Here is a 20,600-nt window from a genome sequence, read left to right as displayed (position 1 = left end):
TCTAACAAAACATACGATTTTATTGTCCTAGGTTTACGGGTCTTAAAGTTATGACTTATTTTACCCCAAAATTAACATACTATCTAGACAAATTAAAATTTTTATCGGAGTGACTTTGTACTCATTTTTTTTGGACGTGGTTAACAGACGACGTATCTTCGTAATCTAGATAACTAAATATAAATATCCATTATATTTGTACATTAGTTACCACCAATAAAAATAAGATACACTATGATTTTATAGTCGTTTTGGAACCGAAAAATTTTAATTATGTATCAATAATAGAGTTTAAAAAATTAATATTGATATTAACAGGTAAAAAATTCAAATCATCATTTTTATTGCATAGATAGTTTCTTCATTTTAAAAACAATTACGCCACCAGAGCAGATTTAAATTCATTTTCTTTAAATGGGTCGGTAAGTGATTGATCACACTGAACGGACTGACGCGACGTAGACGTAGTTCGGTAGGTATGCAAAATGCAAACAATTCGACTGCCTAGCCTGGGCATAAAACTATCGTCGTAGACGATTTACTAAAAGAGCAACATTGCTAAAGAGCAAATATTTTTGTTTGGTTGGAAAAAATCGTTCAAACGTTCAATTTTCTATCGATTTTTATTATCTGTACGTCAAAGAAGGCTAGGCTGTATAGTTTATTATACCTTTGTCGAGCCTCGTCAAGGAATAAAACGAAAAAAAAAATTACAAGACCATTCCAGGCAAATAAAGTGGCATCAAATCTAATCAAATCGTTTACATTGTTAATATTACAACACGAGGACCTTTTGTATTTTATTATTTTAACATTTTTGTAATTTGACCTTTATACTAGAATGTACCCCGTTGGTCAACGTAAGTAACCAAGCCGTACAAGTGCACCTAACTCATTGTTTGATTGGCCTAAATAGAGATAGAGGAAGAGGACGATTCAACACAAGGAATTGGAATGTCATATAATTAAATAATTGTGCGTTTGTATATAGCTCCATCGGGGGAGACGAGTGGTGGTGCCGTCGGTGTGGCTGGAGCAGTTGGTGCTGCAGCGGGCACTTCAGGTGCTGCTCCGGGGGCATCTAGCACTGCTCCGACTGCTGCTGCTGGCGCGGCTGGTGCGGCGGGCGCTGCTGGAGCAATATCACTCGTGTCCCCCGCGGCAGCACCTCCCCCAGACCTGCCAGTGCTCACCTGCCCGAGACGACCCAATCTCGGCCATGAGGGGCGACCGATTATGCTTCGAGCTAACCACTTTCAAATATCGATGCCGAGAGGATTTGTTCACCATTATGATGTCAATATACAGCCTGATAAATGCCCTAGGAAGGTAATTATGCTTGTTTATTAAAACTAACAATATGCAATACAGATTTAATGGTCATCCAGAAATAGAAAGCCTTCAATATCTCAAGCCCTGGAAAGATGTGTGTGATTTTTCTTCATAGGAACATTCTATTTTATCAATAAATTTATTAAATTGGATTATTTAGTGATAATTATACCACATTTTTGAGTCAGTTTGTTATTTATTTTCTGTAGATTTGATTCCTTACAGAACAAAAATCTATAATTTTGACCAAACCTTCTCAATAGTCATTACACATTGACTAGAAGCTCTCTACTGTAAACAGCAGATATTTTTGTTTTATCCTTATTATTAATTTCATGTATTCTATTGTGTTTAATGTGTTTTTAGTAATTCAATTGACACATGCATCAATTAGTACAATTAATTATGTTTTCTGAACACAAATCAAAATTGTATGGTACAGTTGCCATTTGGCTTTTCTGGGCGGGGAACTATTGTGACCCTAACCATTGGCCTAAAATATCATCATATTGATTGTTATAGAAAATATTCTATTGTGTTACTCTCAGTGTGTTGTATTTGACTTATGGCTGATTTCAATAAATTCATAACCGCTAACTTTGCATTAATGCTAGGAATAACAGATTAAAATAACTCATTTGTAAACATGTCAAACAAACTTTATTCTTATTAATTTTCCCTATGGATCCGACAGTAGCAGTGAAGATTGTTTATAGGAAACAGCCATGATTGATATTCATTTCTGTTGTGGAAAACCATTTGCTGAGAATAATACAATTTGTTATTTCAGGTCAATAGAGAAATTGTTGAAACTATGGTACATTGTTATATTAAGATATTTGGTACTCTTAAACCTGTGTTTGATGGCAGAAACAATTTATATACAAGGGACCCCTTGCCTATTGGCAACGAGAGAGTGGAGTTAGAAGTAACTTTACCAGGTGAAGGTAAAGACAGAATTTTCCGTGTGTCCATAAAATGGGTTGCACAGGTGAGGATTTTATATCTTATTTTTTTTTAAGTATTTTTGTGGTATTCCTGCTTTAGGTGATGTGAAAAAGTTAGTATTATTTATTATACATAAGAAGGTTTTACTCACATTGCAATAGCAGTGTATAAAAATGGCCTATCTTTAGCTAATATGTACCATCTATCTCCCTTGGTCTATGTTTGTTTATTTCTAACAAACATTTTATATTCTTAAATATGTTATGTCTAATTTTATTATGATAGAACGATAAATTATGCAATTTGGTGTGGGGATTTTGTTCATATACTTCCTTTCAGGAATTAAATATACTATATAATCAACATTAAGATTTTTTATACATTTCTACTTCTAGTTTTCTTTCACACTGTGTGAGGACACACACACCTCTTGTGTTTGCTCTCAGCATAATTTTAATTAATTGAAACTCAGCTACTGTAAATGCAATTTTTTTAAGTTTTAGTTGTTAATAAAATCTTTAGAATTTTGTATCCTCTAGTAATCTCTACTCATTATTATTTGAATATACCATTCCTGATGTGTATCTGTCTCCTGTGTATTCTGTGCAATTATCTAGCCAAAACTAAGCTAAGATGCATCCCAGAAAACTCTTTCACGCGGGCAATGCCGCGAGCAAAAGCTAGTAACTTATAAACCTTTCAAGCTGGAAGAGGGAATGTATTTACAACTCAAACCATGAATTTAGAGTCATCACAATATGCGCGTCCGAGGCAGACGTTCTCATAACTCAGCACTTAGACTGCTAATATTATTATTTAAGAAAACATTATAATAATTGTTGCCACATTTCATAAACAGTTTTGTGTAGTTTTTACAAAAAGGATTTTTATACTATTTGATATGTCCTATACCAAACAACGTAATAATAAAAAAAAAACATTTAATATTATTTTGTTTGAAGTCCAGGTAGCAAAAGCTGTTGTATGTGTATTAATTTCTTTAAAAAACACTCAAAAGATGATTGGGAGTATAAGAGGAATATTAATTTTCTTATTTATTTGTATGTGGAATAGGAAAATTGATAAAGATAAGCTTTAATAATGTATAATATATTTGGTGTATATTCAAATATGTTAACAGGGCAATACAATTTCAATAGCAAATGTAGTTTACTGAAATCTTTATTATTGAGGAAAAATAATGACTTGTTTATACAGTATGTGTTTTAGAATTGTGTATATTTATTATCCTTGTTTGGTATCTACCAAAAGTCTATAACACAAGTGATTGCAAGAAGTTTGAGAATATTATTTTTTACATCCTGGGAATGGGTATTAGTTATCTCACCTGTATAATATAGTTACAGACTTGTGTGTATAATTTGGAGGAGTGACCACTAGCAATAGATTTAGTGCCTTTTAGATTTGTTTGTGCTAGATTTTCTATCTAAACTTCGATCATGTCATAAATGTTTGGATACCTTATGTTTCGCCAATCCCACATTAAAAGGAAATTAAGGTCACATACAACTGAGATTAAATATAACTTGTCATGTTTAATAAACACAATTAATATAGATAGTGCAATTTTGTTTTAGGTGTCATTGTTTGCATTAGAAGAAGCCCTGGAGGGTCGCACACGGCAGATTCCTTACGACGCAATTCTTGCTTTGGATGTAGTGATGAGACATCTACCTTCCATGATGTATACACCTGTTGGACGTTCATTTTTCTCATCTCCAGAGGGATATTACCACCCGCTTGGTGGTGGGCGAGAGGTTTGGTTCGGTTTCCATCAGTCAGTGAGACCGAGCCAGTGGAAGATGATGTTAAATATAGATGGTAATTAGTAATATTATCAACCAATGCTAATCACTACTGTGTCCTTTGGGTTTTCATACGGAGCGTGAAAAAGCAATTAGGCGGGCCGGAATAATAGTGCTGATGACCGATCTCTTATCAGTCGACAAAATCATTGGGCTTAAATTAATTTATTCTCCTCCTTGCGTCGTTCTCCTTAGTTCTGAGGGTCGTGACCACCTCTCACCAGCTTCCGCTGTATAATATCACACGATCGATCTCGACTGTTGGCCATCTGTATTGCGAAATTCACTTATAGGCTTTAAAAAAAAATATTGGGTCATGTTATGTTTAGGATTTTTTGGTTTAAGATTTTTAATTATCTACAAGTGATAGATAAATTTATATTAGTGATTGCAAAAAATTACAAAGTTTTGCGGAGCTGTGCAAAAAATTGTTACGTCGTGGCAGTCGATGCGCGCAGCGCATTGCACATTCTGACGTCACGGTGACGTAACGACAGGAAATGAATACCTCAAACAAGTTCACACTTGTGAATGTGACATTATTTCAATACCATATTGTTTTATCTTTCCAGATAAAAAAAGTACTAATTATTTCTTATTTGATTTTTATATTATGACGTAATAAAAACCTAGACAAAAAAAAAAGTAACATTTTACCCCTATTACACAAGCTTCGTAATTTCACTAAAATGTTGCTATACTAGTAAAAATTACTTTATTACAAACACTCACGGTTTTATATCACCGAAGGGGTAGACAGAGGGGTAACTATGCGCACCCATTTTCTGCCATATGTATTTCTTTCCATGATGTCATAGAGGGCGCGCCTATCACCATATCGGGCATAAATTCCAGTATCGGGACTGGTTCTGACAATATTAAACCCATATCACTTACCTGGGATTCGAACCTGAGATCTCAGAGCGGAAGTCGTATTGCACACGCAATGCAACTATGCCACTGAAGCAATCAGTTACTTTATTAAAGTGTTAAACCAAGAGTGTACTTGCATTTTTTTTTCCATATCTTGTTCTTTTTATAACAAAAATAAATGTTAATTTCTTCGACGCGTCATCTTATCTTTTTGATGTGGGTCAGTTGAAACAGGAAGATAATATTTTTCATATACATATTATGTACATATTTTTATTGTTTGGTTTGCGTGTTACAGTATCGGCGACTGCTTTTTACAAAGCGCAACCAGTAATTGAGTTCATGTGCGAAGTACTTGACATACGGGACATAAACGATCAAAGAAAACCTTTGACGGACTCACAACGAGTTAAATTCACAAAAGAAATTAAAGGTCTGAAGATAGAGATCACACATTGTGGCACGATGAAGCGAAAATACAGAGTGTGTAATGTAACCCGCCGACCTGCGCAAATGCAATCGTAAGGATTTGTTAAACATAATACTAGTACTACAATAACAATACTATAATTCTTTAAAATCCCTTGTATTATAATGTTAAGCCGTACGAAATGACATGCTGAATATTTTAAATATTATGATAACTAGAAAATAAATTGGGGAAAGATAAAATAATAATATATTCCGTGATACTTTTACAGATTCCCACTTCAATTGGAAAACGGACAAACAGTCGAGTGCACTGTAGCTAAATATTTCTTGGACAAATACAAAATGAAGTTGAGATACCCGCATCTGCCATGTTTGCAAGTGGGACAGGAACATAAACACACGTACCTGCCATTGGAGGTGTGCAACATAGTGCCAGGACAGAGATGCATTAAGAAGCTGACCGACATGCAAACCTCGACCATGATCAAAGCCACTGCACGCTCGGCGCCGGACAGGTAGGAACCTCATATAAGCTGGATGGGTTCTGATATATTTTGAACCTGAGTGGACAGCACTATACTTTAATGAACCAGCTATAGGGACTCGACACCATGAATTTTATTTCTGGTGCATTCAGTGTATGTATAACAGAAGGCCTCTATAATTCTAACGACTGTCGAAGGATGCAACTGTATAGTCGATTGACGTTATATTTGGATTACATATTCTCAATATCAATATCAAGGTGAACTTTATTGACTTTTCAATGACAGGGAAAATGATTATCATAAATGTCTTAATTTGATAAATGTCGAATATATCGATTAGTTATCGATGTTTGAAAGTATAATTTTGTTTCAGGGAACGCGAGATCAACAACCTGGTGCGTCGTGCCAACTTCAACACGGACTTGTACGTGAAGGAGTTCGGTCTGACGATATCCAACAACATGATGGAGGTGCGCGGGCGCGTGCTGCCGCCGCCCAAGCTGCAGTACGGCGGCCGCGTCTCCTCGCTCGGCGGACAGGTACACGGTTTCTTTAACACTTACGGCATCAATATAATCAAATCTATCCGTTATGGTCGTTCGGTTTCCGTAAGTACACATGACTACAATGTTACATGTGCGGCCGCATACGCGTTGAGGGTTTAATGTGATATTGGCTTTTATGAAAGATTACACGATATTAAAGCCAAATTTTTTTGTTTGTTACAGCAAGCGTTACCCAACCAGGGCGTGTGGGACATGCGCGGCAAACAGTTCTTCATGGGCGTCGAGATTAGAGTGTGGGCCATTGCCTGCTTCGCGCCACAACGCACTGTCAGGGAAGACGCATTGAAGTAAGTGCTGTTTTTATAATGGTACTAGCTGACCCAACAGACGTTGTTGCGCCTTGACTATGAATTTGCAGCGCGCATTCTGTCAATTGCTGACAGTTATTTTAAACAATTGACAGTTATATAAAATTAATATTTTCGTTAAGTTTTCTTAAATTTTCTAATTTTCTGCGCAATTATTTGAATATTTTTTTTTCATGAGAACCTTCTGACAATAACAAACACAACAAAAAAAAATTTTTATAGTGAAATTGGTCCAGCCGTTCACGCGTGATGGCGTGCCCAAGGGAAATAGGGATTAATTTTTATATATATATATAGATATGATTTTTTAGTATTAATTTCCCATTTAGTTACCCAACATTTAAATAGGCAATAAAACTGTAAATAATTTAGTTTAGGTGGTCATCTTTTTTGGAAAGGTCATGTTATATTTTTTGATTTGTCCTAATATCAACATATTTTTCAGGAATTTCACTCAGCAACTGCAAAAGATCTCAAACGATGCGGGCATGCCGATTATAGGCCAGCCTTGCTTCTGCAAGTACGCGACCGGCCCCGACCAAGTGGAACCCATGTTCAAATATCTCAAATCCACATTTGTGCAACTCCAATTAGTGGTTGTTGTGTTGCCAGGAAAAACTCCTGTATATGGTAATTTATCGTATTTAAGCTTGTCTTTTTTCTTTGTTTTGTCTATCTATAAAATCCTATGCGATCAATTGGGATAAAGCACAGTTTTAAAATATTAATATAATGATATTGAACTAACATATATTCACATATGATACAATGTATGCCTATAGTATTTTTTCCATCTACAGCCGAAGTAAAGAGAGTCGGTGACACAGTGCTCGGAATGGCAACTCAATGCGTGCAAGCGAAGAACGTGAACAAAACATCGCCGCAGACGCTCAGCAACCTCTGTCTCAAAATCAACGTGAAGCTCGGCGGCATTAACTCCATTCTCGTGCCGTCGCTCCGTCCAAAGGTAAGAGATGATAAAAAAAATACTTGTTTATATTCCATGTTCGTATTTTATTATGAATAGGTCAGTTTGATTAAGACTGAATTTTGTTCTCCCAAAAATAATAAGGATTAATGACTGTGAATTAATCATGGTTGGTGAATTTTTAGTAGGCCGTAAGTTTTTATAGTTCTACTATAAGACCGATATAGTATCTGCAATTATTGTAATGTTATGAGCATTCATAAACGTCCGTTACCATTAGATTTGCCCAAAACAAGTGTGTGTGTGTGTGTGTCTATAAAGAGTATGTGTGTGCGTGTGTCAGGTATTCAACGAGCCGGTGATCTTCCTGGGCGTGGACGTGACGCACCCGCCGGCGGGCGACAACAAGAAGCCGTCGATCGCGGCGGTGGTGGGCTCCATGGACGCGCACCCCTCGCGCTACGCCGCCACCGTGCGCGTGCAGCAGCACAGGTACTCTCCTACCACCCACCGCACGCCACTGTTCACTACCCAGCTCCACCAATGGAAGAAACATCTACACACATTGTATGTCTTTTGTATTTGGTGTAATTCTAAAAATTCTGCGACGATCTTATATTATCAAGTATACCATGGTGGACTAATATACTAAATAGACAGTCAGAAATAACTAGAATTAAAATATAAATATTTTTTATGTGTGTAGATATTTCTTTACCTTTCTGGAACTAGCTAGTGAATACAATATACTAAGCCATTAATTATTCAACTGGGAAGACATTAATTGTCAATCAGCACCGTTTTTTGCCAATTTGTGACTTCACACCGCAATGTACAGATGGAAAAACAAAATGTAATGCTATTCCCGTAATGGCAATTAGGTCTTAGTCAAAGAACAGCAGCTCATTGTGCAGCCCTTGGCGTCATAATCTATACATAATATTATAAAACAAGTCCCCTTTTTTGTCTGTATGCGTGTTATCAATCTAAATCTCTCAAAATCTATTGATTTTTTTTTATGAAATTTGATATCAAGATAGTTTAAGACCTTGGGAAATTTATAGCGGGGATAGGCTCCGTTCTATCGCGGGAAATATATAGCGGGGAGAGGCTCCGTTCTATCCCGGGAAATATATAGCGGGACTTTTATCCCGGAAACATCCTTTACGCGAACGAAGCCGCGAGCAAAAGCTAGTATGATATATGGCAACGCGGATGCAAGATTATTATTTTCTTCAAATTAATGAACAAAACCATATTGAGTATGACGCTTTAGGCAGTGGCGTAGTGTAGTTTCGGCGGCGGGCGGTCCACTCCGGACGGTACTTTTAGGGGGGTGACAGAAAGTACAAAATATATTTTTTAACTTTGTAATATTTTGTCGCTTTACGAATGGCAAGTATGGATCCGCTCCGTGCGGTAAAAACTCACGCTACGCCACTGGCTTTAGTGTAAAAGATTTTATGCATACCTTTACAAAATGGGCATATTATAATTTGTTGCAGTATAATATGGAGTCCATTATATGCATTAAAATTTTAAATATGTTACTAGTCAATTGAATAAAATAAATATTTATAACAATTTTTATTCCATCTTTACAATATTTATGAGGACAAGACTTAAGAGAGTATAGTAATGAATGTGTATGCTTATTTGGACGAAGTACGAAGTAAAAAATATTCCACACTCATGCATGATGTTTCATAAATTGCTTACATAGTTTATAATAACCTAGATTTAATTTATATGATGATTATTATGAAAGTACCAAATGAATATATTTCTATCACAACTCTAGTTCTTCCTTACCCAGACAAGAAATAGTCCATGAGATGAGCAGCATGGTGCAGGAGCTCCTTATAATGTTTTACAAGAGCACAGGAGGGTTCAAACCGCACCGTATTATAATGTACCGCGACGGCATCTCCGAGGGACAGTTCATCCACGTGCTGCAGCATGAGCTCACCGCCGTCAGAGAGGCTTGCATCAAGGTGACTACAGGCTGACACAGTTATACCTGTTTTAGTATTGGCATACGTATTATTAATTATATGCGATGTAAAAGTGCTGTACAGTAAAGGTAAATTTCAAAATTTTACCTGTTTATTTATGGATCAACAATAATAATGGGCCAATGAGAATAATATTTAGTTGACATGTTAAGTGTTTACATAATATTATTTTGATTGGTTCATTCTTAGAATTGATGCGCTGTTAGCGATCGTGATCGTTATTCATAAAATCGGGCTTACGAGTTAGTGGACTCTTAATAGTGGTTGGATATGCACATTTTTTAACTGCTTATCCGACATTATTACTGGTAATGAAAAATACATAGTGCTTAATAATTGGTGGTTGTTCATTCCAGTTGGAGGCGGAATATAAGCCGGGCATCACATTCATAGTGGTTCAGAAGCGGCACCACACACGTCTGTTCTGCGCCGATAAGAAGGAGCAATCGGGCAAGTCCGGGAACATACCCGCCGGCACCACTGTCGACCTCGGCATCACTCACCCCACCGAGTTCGACTTCTACCTATGCAGTCATCAGGGAATACAGGTATGGCTTCAATTAGAACAAAAATAATATTGGATACCAGTGGCGGCCTTAACCCGCGAGCCCCCGGTACTTGCCTGGTTTGGTTTCCCCCTCTCCTCCTTTGCTATACATTGTTGTTTGAATATATATGGATGATTGGACTGTTCGAATCCATGTTTGCTCAACGTAAACAATAGAATGTAAGTGTGCGGCGTGTAGTATAGGCGAGCGTGTTGCGCAGGGCACGTCGCGGCCGTCGCACTACCACGTGCTGTGGGACGACAACCACTTCGGGTCGGACGAGCTGCAGTGCCTGACGTACCAGCTGTGCCACACGTACGTGCGCTGCACGCGCTCGGTGTCGATCCCGGCGCCCGCGTACTACGCGCACCTGGTGGCGTTCCGCGCGCGCTACCACCTCGTGGAGAAGGAGCACGACTCGGGCGAGGGCAGCCACCAGTCCGCCTGCAGCGAGGACCGCACGCCCGGCGCCATGGCGCGCGCCATCACCGTGCACGCCGTCACCAAGAAGGTCATGTACTTCGCGTAACTACCGCCCGCCGTCGCCGCGGTCCACCTCGACGAGAGGAACACTCGCAGGTACGCCGACTCACAAAAAAGGCTAAAAAACAATGTGGCGATCGTATTACACCTATGAATTACATTTATTTATTTTGCATAAAAACCAATCAATTTTTCGCACAAATCCACTTTATGTTCCAAATGCAAAGTTATAATTGGAATAAAATGATGCATTACTAAAACGAACGATATTGAATGAAACCAAATAAAAACCAAGGATTTATTTTATATACTTACTAAATGTATTGAAAATAACAAATATGTAGTGCTGAGCCCCACACATAGATATTATGTCTTGTGGCATGAGTATCGGTACTAAGACCATATATTATTTGTGCAAGTGCTGGATGTAAATCCGTAGTGTCATTTTACGGTGTAGGCGGCGCATAACACGCTGTATTGTAGAGTCTGACTTGTTTGTAAAATAAAATAGGACAAAATTCACTTTTTGATTTTTAAACTGAGTTCTACCGGAAATTTAATAGCAGCTGGATAAAAATTATATAAAAAGGCAGCCGGTAGAGCTAAGTTTTTAGTTTAAATTGTCATCTGGCGGATTTAGAACCAATAGGTCATCTATCTCATCTTCGTGGAGAATTTTCGATTTTGATCCTTATATACCTTGTTTATGTACATTTTAGGAAAATTCTATCATAACTTCTATTATTTCAACCTTTTTATGTGCTATTCAGATTATTTATTTTCTTGGCAGTGTAATGTTGTTGTTCTGTTTTAAAGTTCACTTTTTTCTGAGTTAGATGGTATCGGTTCTAACCTCGCGATATGACAAAGCTGTTAAATGTACTTGGTTATTATAAAAATGACACTACTACGCCCCGTGGAAGTAAAAGCATACGAATTTCAACCTTATAGAAAAGTAGCCATAAAAAAAGACATAAACCATCAATCTTCATTGTCTAAACTGTAAACAGTATTTTATTGATTGATAAAAATAAAATTGTAATTTTGGTAATTATATATAATTTGATGTCTGCTGTTATGGATATTTGTTATACAGTGGAGACTCGATTATCTGGACCTCAGTTATACGGGTTCGCGATTATCCGGATTGCCAACCGCGAGCCGCGACGGGATGGAACTCAAAAACTTCCGATTTTGAAAATTCCCTCGTCAATAGGAAACTATAATATCCCATGGGTGCTACTTTTTATCCCGGGAATGGTCATTAAAGCGGGCAGAGCCGCGAGCAAAACTGGATAATAATATTTTTTACTACATATAAAAATGTTTTTTTTTTTTTCATAATAATTTCAGAATTTCCGATTATGCCAATGCTCTAGGACAACATTGATCTGTTTAATCAAGTCTCCACAGTAATAAAAAAAATGTGAAAACATATCTTCAAATCATTAGTAAAATTGTTGGCATATCTTTTTTCTACATTATGGTCATACTTTCATTTTATTGTCAATAGATTGTAATATTGAAAGACATTTTTTAGCCTTATTTGTGCATGGTGTGGACGGTTCCAATGTTATTTTTGAGGGTTTTTAAATGTTTTGTATGAAGCAGACGGAGTTTCGCTGATATTCTCTCTGCTAGTATACCATAGAGAATCAGTCCGTTACACTCCTCTATTGTAGCTGCAGGAAAACATGAATATAACGAGGGATAAGCAAATGCTATCGAAAACTATTTTTAATTAAAACGCTTCAGATTATGTAATCAGTAAAATCTTTTTTAAGTTTTAAATAATGTCGGTTTATCGGTAGCCTGTAGAGTTTAATTAAATTGAAACCGGACAAGTGCTAGTTGGACTAACGCATCAAGGGTTCCGTACAAAAATTTTAGTAAGCTATATAAGTATATAAGTACATATTTACGGCTATCAGATTTCTTAAGAGATTGCTTCTTTGCCAAATTTCATGATAGGTCAACAGTTCAACAGGTTTAAATTCCATTGTGTAATTGAAAAATATGCTACAAATCATTACTATGTTTGGGTCGCGTTGATTTACAAGTAGGATTTTTTCACGCCTGAAAGTGACTGTAGACACGAGTATTTGATATATTTTCAACTTGATACTTCTACGCCTTCCTATGAATATGGTTTTGACATACAGACAGACTGATACATAAAGTGATCCTACAAGGGTTCCTTTTGTAGTACGGAACCCTAAAAATGGTATAAACCACACTTCAACCACATATATTATATAATTTTCTTGTATATTATTATATGATTTGTTACTGCAACTAAAATTATGGATCTATTTTTAATATTTATAGACACTTTACGGACTCACATACATATAAACCCTATTATTCAAGGTTTTACCTCACCTATATGTTTTGTTTCTTCATCTATCTCTCTCTTTCACTCTTAACAAAAAATACATTAGTCAAAAGTGTTAAAAATGTTTATAGGTATGTTGGTAAATGTAGAAAGTGTGCGTTTTATTGATGTAGATATTTCTAAACGCCCTGCTTAAGTCATTAGAATTAATGTAAGCCAATAATATAATCAAGATCATACAAATTTTATCTCACTTTTATATATCGGATAGTGTGTTCGAATGTTTTCTATAGTTCGATCATAACGTTAACACTTTACGGTTGTTTGGTCCTAGAGTTGTAATAGGCAATGGAAACATGTTCAACAGTTTCATCATGACCATTTTACGTACATCTTAACTTTAAGTTGGACCACTATAGAATGTTAAATGTTATTCATAATCATATCTAAAGTAACACCAAGTTGACTGTGAATGCTTCTAAATAATGTGCGACCAAAAGTAAAAAAGGTATTTACTTTATGTATAGACTAAAATATTTTTGTACTACGTCAAATATACTTTTATGAAGCTATGTAACCATTGGGTAACAATTAAGGATGCGTCCAAATATGGCGAAGGCGCCACGAATCTGCGGCGCCTCAGTGTGCAATCATTTTCCTACTTAAACGCTTTGTAATAAGACCAGAGCAACGGGTCGCGCGCACACGCACGCATTCACAGCGCACTCGACACATATGGACGCGTCTTAACACGTACGTTTGACAATGTTGTTTGTATGCAATTAGCCATACACTATAAGTTATGATACATGACCAGCTTCGTGGTATTCCTAGAGACGAATACCGCCACGAAACAAACTTTGAATACCATATATTGCTCAACATGTAGCCGAACATGTTGAGCAACGTTTAGCAAGACAATTGTTACCCGATACATACATAGCATAACGCAATCATTTACACATAATTCAACGACTCTGACGTTACAGACGACTAAATAAAATACCGCCATTGAGGCTTTCGGATTAGTTTAACGACCACCACCGTCTTATACTATAGCACTTTTGTAGCGTTGCCATTTCATTTTATTTTCGCGTCATATGTGGAGTGTCAAGGTTAGAAGTGCATATCTGCTAAGTTATTATTTTATTCGGGCAAAATGACTCCACTCCTGAAGTGGCATTTGGATAGAATATCGGCGACGAGAGGTGATCATCTCTCGGCAGTCGATACAATTATGCCAGGCGGTAAGAAACCAGATATACTCAGAGTGATCCCGTAACCCTTCAAACTTACGTGAGCCATTATGGCGGGTTTTGCACCTAGTGTACGGTGATCGGTGTCCAGTCGAATACGAATATCCTGCCATAAGCAAAACGTGTTTGCGAATAACCAATGCATCGCGCTTGTACACACCTACCGTATTTCCCGGAGTATGTGGGATTGGAGGTGTATTGCAAAAATTGTTATTTTGTTTCAAGTCACATACTTTAATATATAGTCAGAACTTCGTTATATCTGTGGTGAGTTAATAGCAGATTGAAACCCTCTATTAATAAATAACTGATTAAAAAGACGACCAGATCTTTCACCTGAAGGTAAACACCACGACTGTCCATAAACCATTCATCGCTTAATTATTTTAATAAAAAAGTATTGAGGAATGTTGACATAAATCATAAGTAAAAAATATATACATACTTTTAATTTGGTATCGTATGCGATTAAAAGATCAATGCTTTAGCCCCACACAAGACTTGAAACTCGGATCTCTTTATTGAAGATTGTTAGAATTCACGTGCATCCGAGCGGTGCAGTAGGGAAGTTGTACGCATTCGCGAACGTAGTGGACGCACACGTCTATATGTCTCAAAGTATACTGTTTGCGCCTTAACAATCTAATGATTTAGCTATAAAGTAACCGTCAATCAAAACAATTGTGATCTCGTGCACAGAATGTTATCAAATTAGTCTAGTTTTAAGAGGTCTATAGTATATAAATGAAATTGTTTACAATTGATTTCCGTCAATAGGCGGGCATTAGATTTGTAAGTCTTGCTTACATAAGTTACTTACGAATAATTTACTAATGTTAACAATTGTAAAGCTGGTTGCAGTAATATATGTGCGTATTTTTGTGACATACTATTCAAAATCACAAAGGGTACTCGAGGATTATATCATCGCATTGCTTTGCGTCGCTCAAGAAATTTCTTTACGTATGATTCTGCAACAAACATAAAAATTTGTTTACATGTTACAAATTTTTTGTAACTAATTTATGTGAGTAAAACTTACAAGGGTACGGTCCACCTTGCCGAGCAAATTATATAAGCACACAACTAAGTAACTGTATATATTATGAGTAGGCTGGAGTAATGAACTAGGCTATATACGGCATTCGAATAGTAATTGTGTTCGTCATGTAGAGTTTTGGAAATCAAATGAAAGAAAAAAAAAGTCGATAGTAAGTTAGCATAATAACTTAATGGTTTATCATGAGCTTAAAAATTATTTTTTACATCTTGTTTTGTAGTTTGTCGATACGTATCTGTGAATATTGTAATGTATGGAATGGATGTACACAAGAATAATCAAGAGTAGACCAGATGTCATTTACGTGTCGATTTCTGGCCGGGAACAGGGGCAAGACACGCGGTTAGACAGTTCCCGGTCTCAATGCACTCCTAATATAAGGCAAGCCATACAATAATACACTCAAGTGATACAGCAGTAAATTGGGATAAGACGATAGGCTTTCATATCCAGCGGTGATACACCCGGCCAATAAGGGTTTTGATACGATCAATATCGTAAACATCCTCGGTATTGTAGTATTAACATGTCATCCCTAGCAGCTAACTAAAATGATTTTCTGCTAATTATTTACTTCAAGACCTCGTTACCCTTCATACAGCTAAAGAATTTCATTAAGCTGTAAATAGTTAAATAGATAATATAAAATTACTTCTTTGTGACCGGAAAGGTTGAGTGTTTATAATTGCATTTCGCCCCAAGATTTAATTTTGTTGGGCATTCCCTCAGGGTCTTCTTCACTGCCTTTAGGAACAAATATGGGTTCAGCGCAACACTATTTAAAGCACTATTTAAAGAAGGATTTGTCTTAGTTTTTGCGACTGGCCGCCTGCCTGACATGAAATCTTTCCGGGGATAAAGCATTGGGTAAACCGTTGTTAGAAAAGCCACACAGTGTTGCCCGAGCTGGAAATCGAATCTAAAACCTCCCGGTTCACAGCCCGTATGCACTGCCACTAAATAAAATATACCATGTCTATTGGTTTTACAATATTGAGCAAGGTTTCTAGCCAAAATTTGTCTTAAATTATATTTTTTTTACCGTTTATCTCTTAAGTTAGTACAGTTTGTGGCACCTGTACCTATTCTGCTGACATGGGCAGATGCTTCTTGTAATTGACCACGTTACATTATATTAGTTGTTGAGAATTTCTAGTTATTTAAGGCTAAAGCACGCTTATGACTGTGGCAATTGTGGCGGCAGCCAATGTAACTGTACGGTTAGTGTTGTCACGAGCAGCTTTCACAATGGCATAGCTAAATGTAGCTGAATATTTGTTGAAAGCATGAAGATTTACTATAGATGCTTGCAACATTTATTAGTTGAGCTATTTTCTTTTATTTTCATGAGCAAGTCGTGTCTATATAAAAACTGCGCCTCAATCCAATGAAAAGATTGAGTAGTTCGACGGCCAAATAATCACGGATGTCAGCTGTATTCGTTGCGTCAGAGAGGCAGTTTTTTTATTTTTCAATGAATTCGTGACAAAATTTACAGTTTTTACAAATATATAGACCGTTTTAGTTATATTATTTTGAGTTAGATAGTTTTATCATGTATTGAGACCTTTAATTTTCTTTGCGGAATATCGATAAAATTGTAAACGAAAGTTTATTTAATATCTTAGGCTATATGTTGAATAAGTTTAGTTATAATTATGTTGTATTATGTATTGGTAGGTATCCCAGGTTCAATAAATGGACTATTTTTGTAAGAGCACCAACAGAGTTATTTCGGTAACACTATAGATTTAAGTTAATGCATGCAATAATTAATAATCGATTGTATTAGCCAAAGAAGTTTTCATATCAAGAAAACTTTCAAATTAACGTTGTATTTACACTTACAAGATAGTAATCTTATTTTTATTCTAGAATGAAGGTAGGATTGATTAATATATAGCAATATCTATACTCGCTACCTCTGGCATATACTTATTTATTAATACGATGTAGTTGGGATCATGATACAAATTAATTAATCAAAAGGCGCTTTTAACGTTCTACACTAGATATATTTATTAACTTGTTCTCTTGTCATTTAATATAATGGGGATTAACAGCAATATTCACAAAATAACTCCGATTCAAAATAAGTATAGTAATATGTAATAGATATATTTTGTAGTAACTTATCGTAATATAACGGAACTAAACAAACGAATGTCCGTACAATTATAGCTAGCTGCGTTTTAAATGTTAATTGGTAAATTTGTACAAAAAATATATTTCGAAATGTTATTGTGTACTCACAATGTGATAAAATCTTACGAAATGCCAATAAATGTCATGAAGTGATATTGTCAATTTACTCTAAACGGTGTGTCCAGGGGCCGGCGTTTTCCTTCGCACTTAGTATTTACGCCAAACTCAGTAGAAAGTGCAAAGGAAAGCGTGGAAGTAATTACGTTCTTAATACATATTACTACGGGATCAACATTTTATATTATGTAAATCAAATGAAAGGCACAGCGAATCAAGATAAAATTTCAAATTAATTAACAAAACATCGCTTCTGGAGCCAATCTGTGCAAGTGTTGGCGTGATGTTAATTTATCTTTTACATAAACAACTAACTTTGAAGTTATTCTTGTGATTTGTGTCGTGGAATGAGTTTAAGTGTACGTTACGCACACACGGCAAAGATGATTTCTTTTAATTTTTGCACATTTGTCTTATCACTGTGTCTTTACAACGGCGCTATTTTAAGTATGTAATTCTATATGTCTGCAATATCAATTATATTTCTAATGTGTGGGTGCATTTATGTAACATGAGGCAATAAGTTCGATATGTTTGAAGGGCCATATTCAGTAGGTTACACATGCACGCAGCTTATAATAATTATTATGCAATGAAATTTGTACCTACCCATGTTCTCCGGCGGACTTAGCAATTTCATTTCGACCTTTATTGTTATGGCAGAGCGATGGTCTTCAATCAAAAGTTAATTTAAATTATCAAGCATACAATATACTTAGGTATGCATCAATATTCCACTGACACTAATGTCATGTTTGTCGCATCATATTAATGCAAACGTATCTTTAATCAAAGTAGACGTATTGTAAACATTTTTGTCTGATGTGAATATACGTGTTAGCTAAATGACACAAATTAGAGAAATAATAAAAATCTGAAGTTGCCAACTCCGCCTATTATTTTTAATAATTTTCTTCGTGTTACGAGAATTTTAACAAATGAAATGTAGCTAGTTAAAGCGCAATACGCCAATATAAAATATGAATTGTTGTTAAAATATTCATACACGTTGATCCAAGTTTGTTCTCGATAGTCGCAGTGTGAAGCACCTGCACCTTGTGTCCTATGTATAATATTAGGTAATGATGCATTCGTGTTACATTTTAAACGAACGTCATGTAACTCTAATTATTGTTCTTTAATCTAGCCGTCATAAATGAAAGATTGTAAGTAGTTTTAGTAGTTACAATTAAATATATAGCTAGTTGTATACTTATGCACATCATTGCCGCAGTCTAAAGATTATATTATCTGTTACGGAGTCGGACGTCGGAACAGCCATCGTGTAAACGTAGTACAAATGTTGAAAGACAGATGTATTTACGCACATACTAAAGAATGATTAACTTTAAACGTACAAGGTATTACGATAAGTCCCTTCTGCTATTAAAAGTAGCATCACTACCTTGAGGAGGAAGCTTTGCCTCGTAAGAGCCTATTTAGGTTTGTAGAATACGACGTCTAGTTTAGCAAAGTATCTTTTCGTAACTCTATCTACATAACTTCGGAAACAGACGGATAAATCTTTAGACTGTTAGTAACCTTTGATAATATTACGTTGCATGTCAAGTAAGTCTAGTGAAAAAGGGGGCGTAATATATATATGCTATTCGATATTGTTTTTACATTAAGACTAGAGCGGGATTAACATAAATAAGGTGTATAAATCATTTTACAAGATATGTTTTGTTACGATTATGAAGAAACAATATTTTTGCAAATTTACGACTACCTTTATTGCTTACAGTAATGTAATCTTTTGGATTAATAATGGAATTAAATAAGAATATCGGAAATTGTAATAAATAACGTGAAAACTGTGATCCGGCGTTGAATTTCTTGTTTATCTCTGGCTAGTAGTATTGGCGCTGAGGATCGGGGATATCGAACATAAAGTGATGGTAGTAATCGCAATAAATAACAATTGTAATTAATTATTTATACCGGTTATAGTGTAAGGTCTTCCGCCTTTTCATGTTATTGATAATTATTAAGTATAATAATATTTTCGTTTTCTGATATGTAATATCAAATTTGTAGAGGAAGTCGAACAAAGCGCATAAGATTTCACGATTCCGTCTAATCAGCAAACCATTGAATGTTTTTCTATAAACTATGAAATTCTTATTTGCTTTGTTTAGTCTTCCATTCATAAAAAAAAAAAACATTTCTTTTTTATTTTATAGTTTTCGTTATTGTCTTTAGTTCGGAATAAATAATTTTATAATTAGCCTACGCTATGCTTTTGTATATGTAAAACCTTTGTGTGTTCTTATACGTAGTGTGGAATGGTTAAATGTTAACAAGCGATTAATTCCTCTTTTTAAGAAATAAAAAAATAAATAATATGATCAATTAGAGTAATGATACTATATTGGTTTTGAATCGATTAATGTGGTATAAATATCGACTCATTTGTATTAGAAGAAAATGGACATAAACACAATTTATGACACAAAACTAGTATTATGAGAAATTGTAATTTTCTTTGAATGTCATGTGCAATTGATGTAAATGATTTCCAATAATCGGTAAAAAACTAAGCGATAGATAGAATATTTTTGTGCCTTATACATTACATCGCTGAGGTGTAAGGTCAGTATTAATCCTTTGATATCGCTTTAATCGTGGATGTAATCGCCTGGCCAACGCTTAACGTTTCCACCCTGCGTATTGCATATGGTCTATGGATTGCTTTAATTGTGTCGACACCAATTAACCATTTCTTCGTGCAGGGTAATTCATCTTTGAAAATTAATGGTATAAATAAACTTAATGCGCGTTATTATTGTATAAATAAAGCTCAATCCCCCTATTGATATATTATTATGTAATTAAAATTCTGTCCCATATCAGGCTGGTTCTTTTCCTATCCTCGATTTGGTTACAAGACCATTCCCCGAATTCTGGAAACAGTATATGTTGGGTATTTAGTAATAT

General features: G+C 35.6%; 1 protein-coding gene across 2 annotated transcripts; it reads left to right on the top strand.

The window, feature by feature from the left end:
- The first annotated feature begins 658 nt into the window (after positions 1–658).
- On the top strand, positions 659–20,475 carry LOC115445449 (protein argonaute-2). Of its 2 annotated transcripts, none has more exons than XM_030171724.2 (14): positions 659–860; positions 992–1,329; positions 2,123–2,323; positions 3,879–4,122; positions 5,278–5,500; positions 5,681–5,926; positions 6,273–6,438; positions 6,628–6,752; positions 7,219–7,403; positions 7,574–7,740; positions 8,045–8,193; positions 9,518–9,695; positions 10,073–10,264; positions 10,485–10,793. In XM_030171724.2, the coding sequence occupies exons 1-14, from the start codon at positions 842–844 to the stop codon at positions 10,791–10,793; spliced, it is 2,742 nt and encodes a 913-aa protein (XP_030027584.1). In that variant the 5' UTR covers positions 659–841. The 2 variants fall into 2 exon arrangements, with proteins under 2 accessions (XP_030027584.1, XP_030027583.1); XM_030171723.2 differs by having other exon boundaries at positions 842–860; positions 9,503–9,695; positions 10,485–20,475.
- Positions 20,476–20,600: the final 125 nt, after the last annotated feature.

The sequence above is a fragment of the Manduca sexta genome, chromosome 25 (assembly GCF_014839805.1).
Source record: "Manduca sexta isolate Smith_Timp_Sample1 chromosome 25, JHU_Msex_v1.0, whole genome shotgun sequence".
Lineage (NCBI taxonomy): Eukaryota > Metazoa > Arthropoda > Insecta > Lepidoptera > Sphingidae > Manduca > Manduca sexta.
The sequence above is the reverse complement of the archived record's forward strand: the minus strand, read 5'-3'. Positions and strand labels throughout refer to the sequence as shown.